General features: G+C 36.9%; 2 protein-coding genes across 4 annotated transcripts; both read left to right on the forward strand.

Moving 5' to 3' along the window:
- The first annotated feature begins 1,623 nt into the window (after positions 1 to 1,623).
- Positions 1,624 to 5,614, forward strand: LOC143740866 (uncharacterized). 3 transcript variants are annotated; one of them, XM_077232969.1, is made up of 11 exons: positions 1,624 to 1,752; positions 2,284 to 2,371; positions 2,463 to 2,597; positions 2,684 to 2,788; positions 2,893 to 3,026; positions 3,162 to 3,298; positions 3,383 to 3,476; positions 3,559 to 3,891; positions 3,979 to 4,159; positions 4,643 to 4,770; positions 4,856 to 5,614. In XM_077232969.1, exons 2-11 carry the CDS (start codon positions 2,290 to 2,292, stop codon positions 5,120 to 5,122), a joined length of 1,596 nt encoding a protein of 531 aa, XP_077089084.1. In that variant the 5' UTR covers positions 1,624 to 1,752; positions 2,284 to 2,289; the 3' UTR covers positions 5,123 to 5,614. The 3 variants fall into 3 exon arrangements, with proteins under 3 accessions (XP_077089084.1, XP_077089083.1, XP_077089085.1); XM_077232968.1 differs by having other exon boundaries at positions 1,660 to 1,752; positions 2,893 to 3,032; XM_077232970.1 differs by having other exon boundaries at positions 1,675 to 1,752; positions 2,729 to 2,788.
- Positions 5,615 to 6,939: 1,325 nt separating this feature from the next.
- On the forward strand, positions 6,940 to 8,638 carry htr1ab (5-hydroxytryptamine (serotonin) receptor 1A b). Its single transcript, XM_077232691.1, has one exon. The coding sequence runs from the start codon at positions 7,313 to 7,315 to the stop codon at positions 8,552 to 8,554; it is 1,242 nt and encodes a 413-aa protein (XP_077088806.1). The 5' UTR covers positions 6,940 to 7,312; the 3' UTR covers positions 8,555 to 8,638.
- The last annotated feature ends 1,971 nt before the right edge of the window (positions 8,639 to 10,609 follow it).

Raw genomic sequence — 10,609 nt, forward strand, 5'->3', positions numbered from 1 at the left:
ACAGTTATTATATAATAACAGTGGTGCAGCTTAATATTTTTTGGAACCCGTGATACTTTTTTTAAGGATTCATTGATGAATGAAAAGTTAAAGGTGCTCTAAGTGATGTCACGTGTTTTTTAGGCCAAAACATTTTTTGTCACATACAGCAAACATCTCCTCACTATCCGCTAGCTGCCTGTCCCCTGAACACACTGTAAAAAAAAAAAAAATGCGGTCAAACACCCCATGGGGAGACATGCTCCACAAACGGCAACAAAAACAAACTGGGGTAACCTGCACCACGAAACATAACAAACTGTTCCAGCCAATAACGAGCCAGAAGGATTTGGGGGTGTGGTTTGGCGGGTTAATGTGCGGATGAGGAGGAGGGAGGGTTTAGCTAGCCTCCATTTTGTTCATAGACAGTAAAAGAAATGGACACAGCGACCCCCTTGATTTCTATTTTTACAAAAACGGCTTCTAGGGGGCCATAACATAAGATACAAAGTATTGGAGCCTTTTATACATTGCCGTGTCTCTTTAGAAATAAATAATGGACAAATTAAGTCTCTGGACGCCTCAGATGTAAAGTTATTCGCTGTCAAAGTGACGCCAAAATGAATGGGTGTCAATGGAATGCTAACAGCAGGTGATGGTCTGCTATGGTGGCCCCCAAGGTAGGCTTCAGTTTCCGGCTGATGGATTACCTCCTTGGTTTTGTTTGACAATACTTCGAACGTCAACAAGAAGTGACGTCAGCCAACATCGATTAGAGCACCTTTAAAAAGAACAGCATTTATTCAAAATTGAAATAACAATATAAATCTTTAGGCTACTATCACTTTTTATCAATTTAACGCATACTTGCTGAATAAAAGTATACATTTCTTTCAAAAAAGAAAGAAAAAACATTACTGACCCCAAACTTTTGAACGATATGTAGCTCTATTGTTACAAAAGATTTCTATTTTAAATAAAAATATGTTTTATTCATCAAAGAACCCTGGAAAATGTATAACAAGTTATAAAATAAAATTATTAGGATAAGCAGCAGAACTGTTTCCAATATTGATAACAAATCAATTGGTTAATCAATCATATTAGAATGATTTCTATAGGATCATGTGGCACTGAAGACTGCAATGACGCTAAAAATACAGCTTTGCCATCACAGAAATAAAACATATTTTAAAGTATATTCAAATAAAAATTGTGATAATTTTTCACAATATTACTGGAGTTTTTTTCATGTTTTTTTTATCAAAGAAATCCAGGCTTGATGAGCATAAGAGTCAAGACTTATTTCAAAAACGTTAAAAACATTAGCTGTTTCCAAACTTTTGACCGGTATATAGGGGTAGAATGAGTACAGTTGAGACACTTTTTTGCGTTTTGATTTTTCACACAAAAATAGATACTGAAAAGAAGTGAATTTCTACATGGCATGCCACATGACATTTCATTAGCTTGTAGACGAAGATATTATCAATCAATAATACCCATAAGTACACAGCAAATTTCAGGAGTTGAAAAATCACGAGTTAGGCAAAAAAGTGTGAAAGAGTTAATTTTTTGGAGTTAATTTGTTCACTCTGACTACAGTATGTGTTATTGGATACTCCCCGGCTGTGTTGTATTTTGGAGTTCATTCATTGGTGTTCAGGAGAGTGTTTTAACACTACACCTGGAGTTATTTTTGAGAAGTGCGCCACGACACGAGCCTGGTTCTGCTGCACAAAGGAATAATGGACTTATGTGCTTCGTCGTGAGGTAGGTAAAAGTGTATATAAAACTATTTAAAAATGTTCTATATCTTCTGACAAACACGTTTGGTCATCGCGTAGCTGTTACGTTATAGGCTAGTTATACTGTTTAACGTAAACGACCATGACAAACTTATTGCTGTTGAACGTATAGGCCTTATACTTGTTTCAAAATTTGAAATGGCTATTTGCGCGGGATTTTTTGTCGATGTAAACGAGTTAACATTAGCTAACCGTCTTTCCATTCACCGTGTTTCTGAAAATGAGTGTTTTGCCGTGAAATTGATGCATCAATGTATTACAGGCGTACGTGGTTACAAAATTGCAGTGTCTAACGTTACCCTGGATAATAAGATATAGTTGAGCTTTGCTGCGTAACGTTAAGTTAGGCCTGCAATGATTTAAATTGTAACAGCTATGTAACGTTAGGCTACGTATTAGTGGTGATCCACGATGTGCGTGATTTTCAGCTTATATATTTTTGCATTCTCAATCATTAGCTGTTATCTTAAATGACATGTTTTCTCTTTAATGTCAGGTCACGATGTTAATAAAAGTGCAATTTGGAGGGAAGAAGAAGTATGTAAAACTGGAAGAAGTTTGTTTCACAGATTTTCTCAGTGCAGGTGAGTTGTATGTTTAGTATTCAGTTAATAAAGAGTAAATAACAGTAATTTTGTCATTTCTTTTAATAACGTTGTTGATATTATGGTGTAGTCCAGCAGAAGTTTCTGATACCTGAGAATACAGAATTGAAAGTCACAGATGACCAGGGCATAGAGGTGGATGAGGATGTCTTTCCAGAACTTGCAACAACCAAAGAAATGTGTTTTTTCATCCACACTGATGATGGTAGGACATTTTAGTACTTTTGTTTTGTTTTATAGATATTTTGAGAGTTTGTATCTTGACTCAGAAACAAAATATGTGCATTTCAGAACTTCCATTTCCTGAAAAATCCAAGAACTCTACTGACTTTTCAGACCTGACAGAGTTTGGTGCCACCTCAAATCTGACAGAATATGTTACTCTCACTACTTGTGGTAAGCAGAGTTATATGAAATTTGATTGTTTTGTCTGACCCTGGGCATATCCACCCTGGTGCTAGATTATATATGCCTCATACTGTTGTTTTTGTGATCTTCAGATATGACTGTCCTGCAGCAAGCGGTTGAAGGTTACTCCTCCCCAAGTCTGACAGATACATTGTCTGTCTCAAGCAGTAGTGATTCTGCATCTCAAATGATTCCACCTTTAATGGACAGTGTCAATGCAAGAAATGTATATGTATATACATTTTTTTTTACTTGCACACAAATATATATTTTTTATTAGATTTAGATTAAATGTCTTTGTTTAAAAAAACAGGTCTAAGTTTCGTTGTAATTTTTCTAAATAATGTTTTCATTGTTTTAGAATGTTGAGCAAATTCTTACTTCAAAGCCAGCGGGGATGACTGTGATTAAAGAGTATCAAGAGACTGGGAGCTTGAAAGATTCCACAAGGCGGTTAATGGTGAACATTATTGTTGCTCACATGCATGAAAAAGAAGGGTAAGAAGCTTAAAGAAGGCATGACTACCCTTTTTTTTTTTTTTAGATTAGAGTCTAAATACAAATATGTTTTCACCTTTGCAGGAGAGCTGTTAGTAAAGCAACAAAGGAGTTCCATGCTCTTGGGATTGTGTCACTGTTCCCATCTTTGAAAGACCCATACTCTAAAAAAGGATATGTAAGTCTTTTTACATCTTATATGCTTTTGAGCCACTGCAATTGTATTATTTTGTCCAACATAACATACTGCTTCCCCCCAGGAACATTTCTTTGACATTCAGAGCAACAAAGGCTTTCTTGAGTGGCGTATAAAGACTGTGCAACGCAAATCCAGAATCGTCTCTACCTCACAGGACAGAGTGGAGCTAAAAGGAGGTCCCACATCATCAAGAACAACTGGAGCCATAGATGACCAGCGAATGGGAGATGAATGTATGGAAGCCATTTCTCTCCTCCACCACACAACTGACCGTGACTTGGTGTTCCAGAAGATGAGAGAAACTTTCCACTACCGTCAGCAGATTATCCACGACTCGCAGCGCTCTGCTGATGTACTACAAATGTTTCCTCGTTTCTTGGACATCAAAGGACTGGTAAGTATTAAATAAGAATGCAAAATTGTATTACAAATATTATGTTAAATTATTTGTCTGAATGGTTATCTTTCATTTTTTAATTAGATTTTGCAAGACTTCTCACAAATGTTTGGACCAGAGGTTGCTTCAAGGTTCCTGGAAAAATGGAACACCAGTTTTAAAGAAAAAGTCATTCAGGAGGCCAGGAACCTTAAAGAGACTGCTCTCCTAAAACAGCATCTGAAAGCTGCACTGAATGAAGAATCTGACACTACTGATGATCCAGGTACAGTCATCATCAAAATAGTAATGTTGTTACTTGAGTCAATAAATCTTCTGGATAAAAGTTTTTATTGATTATTTCCCAAAAGCATTTCCCCCAAAAGTCTTAACTCACAGTTAATTCTTAATTTAGTTTATTACAAAAGCTCATCATTAAATTCATGCTTTGCAAATGCTTTTCATAACTATTTACATTTTTTAAAATCATGCTGTTTGTAAGAAAATTGTAATAACTACCTTTCTTTCCTTTCCTTTTCCTTTATTTATTTTTAAACAGGGACAATGCAAAATATACATTAACCTTAAGAGGAGAGATGCATTTTACCAGGTTATAGCACTTGTGCTAATTTTCACCTGTAGTCCCTGTTTAACCTCACAAATAGTTTGTAATTTTAAGATATTATGATACACAATACACAGGGGTAATTTAATTTATGGTAATGCCATAAACAGACTGGTTTGAACTACTGTTATTTTCTGTCTCCAGAATGGGACAGCGACATGGCTTCTCTACTTGTCCTGCTGCATCTTCTCACTCCACAACCAGCTGGAAGAAAGCGGCCCAAGAAGATCAGTGTTGGAGAGGCAACAGATCATCTGGTGAAATTTGTGAAGGTTTGTTAAGACAACACTATCCTATTTCAAATAATGCCTATTTTAAACAAATTGTTTAAAAAGGGACATTTATGTTGTGTTTCAGTCATGCCAAAGCCTCGAGGATCATCTCCTGACCACTGAAGGAAACCCTCAGCCATATCTTCTTGCTTCAGGGACTTCAAAAGCACAGGTTTTTACCTTTTACATTGTCTTGGACAAAAAACTTCTGCCTTGTCAGTCATCTACATCCTTGGGTGCTTTTGACGAGCTGTTCAAGTGCCATTTTGTTTTCAGTGTGAAGTATGATGATGCTTTTCAGCAAAATAAACCTCAATCATTTTACACAATGATAAAGTATTTTTTGTTTTGATTGAGCATGAAACATGTTTCCATGATCACTTCCATGCTTTTCAAGTGACTGAAACCCTACCAAGGAAGATACTGGTTATAGAAAGGGAAAGATTAAGATATTTCAAGTCTTTTGATGCACAAATGTCATACGGGTGTGATTCACAATTTTATGTTGTTTCAGAAAGTTGCATTATCTGATTTCTAGTTTACTGTGAAGTTATTGTTATACTTCATCTGATGTATCTACCTCAGGTTACACAATCCTACTGCACTACTGTTTTTTTTTTTTTTAATCCAGCAGGCTTGATTTTATATAATGCAGTGATGTGTTGTTGACAATGTTTTATACAATTTTACTAATTCACTTTGTTAGCTGCCTACATGTATTAAATGTTAATGTTTTGCTGTTAGGTTTTACAGTATTTTATAACAGCAATTGTTTTCAAAGTCTGTCCATGCATTGAATTTCTGAACCATATGGATTTGCTCAAATAAAGGCAGTAAATCAAGAGTATGGTGTTCAGTGTAGTAATTTCCACATAAAACATTGTATTGTGTTAAATAAATGTTAACTCTAAGAAGTGTTAAACTAAATATTTTTTAAGTGTTACTTTTTAACACTGGTAAGGAGTTCATATAATTAATTTTAGAGTTACAGTTACTCTCCGTAGGATTAGTATTTTAACTCCATAAAGAGTTACATTTTAACTCTGAAAAAGTGTTAAAAATTCAACTCCAAGAGCAGAGTTATTTTAACTCTGCGCTGGAGTCTATTTGATGGTCACGCATGTACACTCAGATTGAGTTGATTTTAACTAACAGAAACCAGAATTTGCTGTGTAGTTTATATTTTCCACAATTAGCTAATAAAAATAAGGTGCTTTTTGTCTTAACTTTATCTCAACTGTACCCATATGTGGTACAGTTGAGACAGTACCATGGTACAGTTGAGACACCCATTTTTAATGATGTAAAGGTAACTAAATGTTCATTGCAAATAAAATAAAGACAAATGAAGAAAAAAAACAATTGGGCAACATGTTTATTTATTCATCCATTTAAATTCATTCATTTTATTTAAATTAGCACTGGTTAAAATATATAAAACAGGAACAATATATTTAATATATTCATTAATAATACACAGTTTGAATATCACAAATATCAAATTTTATTTTCATTTGTGTCCTATGCTGGCTAATTACGACGTTAAACCTGTTATCATAACACTGAACAACTAAACAGCGTGTTTCCTAATAGAAATCTATCGGGGATACAGTTGTTGATACACGTGTGTCTCAACGGTCCCCCGCTGCCCACCTCGCACATTTCTCTAGATTTTGCAATGATCTTGCATGACACAATACCATGAAATATGCCAGTTTTTAGGGCACAGAATAACGTTTGTGATGACACCAGTGACGTTTAACAGTCACATAAGGATAATAAGCTGTTCATTGTGGAGTGTGCATGGTGAAGTGAACGTCTTATCTTAGAAAAAAAACTTTTGCCGATATCTTCGGATCGGAGATGCGTCCGTTGTTCAAATTTCCCACGATCAAAGAGGACACTAATACGCATGTGCACAGCAAAAATCACAAGTTGTGCTTGCTGCGCACGCAAGTTATTTAAGGTGTCTCAACTGTACCTATGTCTCAACTGTACCCAGTCTACCATACCGGTTTATAGTATATACTATATATATAGTATAAACTAGAGGATATAGTTTTTTCAGCAGCAGACGCGATACAGCAGGTGGCAGCAGCAGCAGCAGCAGCAGCAATACACGTTTCAGCTCCGCGGGAGGTGAACAAAAAACAAAAAAAGTTGTACTTTAATCCGTTAAAATTTTAGGGAAATGAACCCCGTTCTGGCACGTTTTGTCAAGTCATCACCAGTTGGAATATTAGGCTACTCGCTTCAGTAGTTTGTTTTAATACACCAGGTAGGCCTATGATGAGGATAGACTGATCTCACTGGAAGAAATTCTGGAAAAGTGCATGTTGTATGTGGAGAGCCCACCCGACACACCTGCGTAGGTAACTGACGCGTCTGTGGACCACTGCAGCTGCTGATATAAATGGAGCCGCGTCGTCACAAGTCGTCAGTAATAATGTTGATGGTTGGCATCGCCTTCAAGTGTACCAGCTCCTCTGAATGGAGTAGTGCTGTCTTCTGAAGCTTTTGCTAATTTTATGCTCTACACGACATGGAAGAATACAACGCCACGTTCTTATCATTTCAGAACGACAGTGGGTTCGAGCACCAAATCGTCAATGTGACTTTACATGTGAAGGTTCCTCTGAGTTATCAGATCTCCACTTCTTTCCTGATCGGCGCGCTCATTTTATGTTCCATATTTGGAAACGCGTGTGTCGTGGCGGCTATTGCTTTGGAAAGATCCCTGCAAAATGTTGCAAACTACCTGATCGGATCACTTGCCGTCACGGACCTCATGGTGTCGGTGCTTGTGTTGCCCATGGCGGCTCTTTATCAAGTTTTAGACAAGTGGACACTTGGACAGGTAACTTGTGATATTTTTATTTCTTTAGACATCTTATGTTGCACATCTTCCATTCTGCATCTGTGCGCTATAGCTTTGGATAGATACTGGGCGATCACCGACCCTATAGACTACATGAAGAAAAGGACATTAAAGCGTGCTGCTCTTTTAATAACCGTTACCTGGTTTGTCGGCTTCTCGATTTCAATTCCACCCATGCTGATCATGAAGTCTCAGCCCAAGAGTAAAGCAGAAGACATGGCCAATCCTGAAGCTTGCATGATCAGCCACGACCCGTGGTACACTATTTATTCCACCTTTTGCGCATTTTACATCCCTCTGATTCTCATGCTGGTCTTGTATGGACGTATATTCAAAGCGGCAAGATTTCGCATTCGCAAAACCGTTCGAAAACCTGAGAAAAAGAGGGTGAAATGTTTGACTGTGTCACCTGCGCTTTTTAAGCGAACGAACGGAGAGGTGGGCAAAAACTGGAAAAGTGCAGTTGAACCCAAGCCCGCCGCGTGCGTAAACGGCGCGATTAAGCACGCGGAGGACGGCGATTCTCTGCAGATCATCGAGGTTCATAGCAATTCCAAAAACAACTTGCCGTTGCCCAACACACCAAACTCTGTCCCTCTGCTTGAGAACAAACACGAGAAGAACACCGAGGCGAAGAGGAAGCTCGCCATGGCGCGCGAGCGCAAGACAGTGAAGACTCTCGGCATTATAATGGGCACTTTCATTCTGTGTTGGCTGCCATTCTTCATCAAAGCGCTCGTGATGCCTTTTTGCCCATCTTGTTATATGCCTTTGTGGCTCAAAGATGTTATTGATTGGCTCGGGTATTCCAACTCCCTTTTGAATCCCATAATTTACGCTTACTTTAATAAAGACTTCCAGAGCGCGTTCAAGAAAATCATTAAATGCCATTTTTGCAGACCATAAACATACTGCATTTTCAGTTGTAACTGTCAGAAACACGCGTTTAACCAGTTATTGATTGCTCAGAAAAAGAATGATGTATTTTAACAGCCCTGAAAACTTTCTTTTTAGTACGAGTTTAAATATAAATTGTTTACTCTGATTTATTTTATATATCATATATGCTATAATTATGATATCAGGTTACATAATGTGTACTGCAAATGTTTATTTCATGTCCATGATGTGAAAATAAAAAGGTTCTACGTGGTTTTGTCCTTGTTTTTTTTTAAATGAAAATAGTATGCACAGACCAAAAATCATAAATAGGCTTCTAATGTGTTTGTGAATGAGATCACATGATAATACATGACATATTGCAATGCCAAAAAAAATAATCGAATTGAATAATTAAAAAAAAGGAATATTATATTCTAACAATGCCTGACAAATTAAATAAAAACCTTTGCTTTTAACGTTTGACTTGAAGATATTAACATGTTTATAACTTTGATGGAGAGAAGTGCATATCTAAAGAATGTATAAACCTATGTTCTTTTCCATTGTGTCTGTCTGCCACATGACAGCATTTAATATTTCACAGATCAAGAATCTCAACAAACTAATTGCAGGAGGTGTCTCATGCTGACACTTATTCAAAGTGCATTATCAATATTTGCTACTGTATAAACATGACAGTGTTTTTTTTTCTCTCTCTAGAGACAGGTATATATTTATTGATGTGTCACTCTCAGTCCATCATTTAAATGCGTCTTTCTACTTTTCCTCTTTGCCAGGCACTTTAAAACCCATTAATCTTGACTTGCGCCTTCATCACCCGTGGATCAGAGTGTAAACCTTGCGTGGAACAATGGATACAAAGGAGCGATAGAGAGGCAAAAAGATCCTCTTAACAATTCCCTTCATAAAAGAATGTTTTCACAACAAGATGCTCCGCCGCACATATTTCTTTTTACTTCTATGATGACAGAAATCTCAAGGCTTTTACACAATCAGGAATGTGCCAGTGCAAATTGTGCCAATTAGTTATATTAACAGGTCTCCAGCATACGCTTTTTATGTCAACTAATGAATTCTTGTGGAAACAAAAGGTGCAACTTTTTTTAAAACTTATATTTAAAATCATTTGTTTCCCATTAAAGCAGCCAAATTACCAGATAATTATTCGTTTTTTTGGAGGATTGCAGTAGGATCGTAGTCTCAAAAGTTGCTACAACAACCCTGCCATCCAGTTTGAATCACTAAAAGCCACTAGACAGATTAGACACAGGGGTGCTGGTCACCATAGCGACACTCAGATGTCTCAAACTCTGGTTCTGAGGTGCAATTATCTGATCAAAGGCCTAGGACAATAGACAGAGCCCACGTGCACACCCACAGCTGGCATGATTTAGCGACCTGAGGATCCACAGCTATTTATTACCAATGAGAAACCTCCAGAACCCTGCAGAGAAACATTGCTGATCACTCAACAAACACTGTTGAGGTCCATGATTGTCTATTTTGAGTTAGAGCTCTGACAGAACAGCTTGAGAGCTTACAAGCAAATATATAGTAAAAACGGTTTGAAATTGGATTACAAATAAACTTTTTAAGCAGTTACTGGGTCTGTCTAGCTCTGAGAGTGATACAAAAAACTATTTAGGAAATCAATTTGTTCACAATGCTATATTCCAAATCATTTAAACCATGCATTAGTTTTGTGTGAGGAAAAGGCCAAAATTGAAGTCCGTATCCAATGAATGTTGGATGGTAGTGAGTACTGTTGAGCCAAGGTATAGTTAAAAATATAATGAATATCGGCTCAAGATTAAGCACATGCTTGTATCTTAATAAATTGGTATAATATTGACAGCATGCAATCAAATTAAATGTCAGGAACTGTAGGTGTTAATTAAATGAGGGGAAAAAATGACAACAAGAAAATTCATAAACAGGCTTTTATTGAGATCCATAAATTCATAATATTTCCCAGTCTTTCAACCAAGAATAATCAGAGCCAGATGCAACGTCAAAAGTAGAGATTCTGGAAAGTCCAATGTAATCCAGCCAGCTGAA

The sequence above is a fragment of the Siphateles boraxobius genome, unplaced genomic scaffold, assembly GCF_051911475.1.
Source record: "Siphateles boraxobius isolate OS27281-9 unplaced genomic scaffold, OSU_SipBor_1 18, whole genome shotgun sequence".
Taxonomy (NCBI): domain Eukaryota; kingdom Metazoa; phylum Chordata; class Actinopteri; order Cypriniformes; family Leuciscidae; genus Siphateles; species Siphateles boraxobius.

Excerpts from the sequence above, each read along its gene's own strand:
- htr1ab (XM_077232691.1), top strand. The coding sequence starts at position 7,313 with ATGGAAGAATACAACGCCACGTTCTTATCATTTCAGAACGACAGTGGG.
- LOC143740866 (XM_077232968.1), top strand. The coding sequence starts at position 2,290 with ATGTTAATAAAAGTGCAATTTGGAGGGAAGAAGAAGTATGTAAAACTG. Across the intron at positions 2,372-2,462 it reads CACAGATTTTCTCAGTGCAG|TCCAGCAGAAGTTTCTGATA; the intron begins GTGAGTTGTATG and ends ATTATGGTGTAG. Across the intron at positions 4,771-4,855 it reads ATCTGGTGAAATTTGTGAAG|TCATGCCAAAGCCTCGAGGA; the intron begins GTTTGTTAAGAC and ends GTTGTGTTTCAG.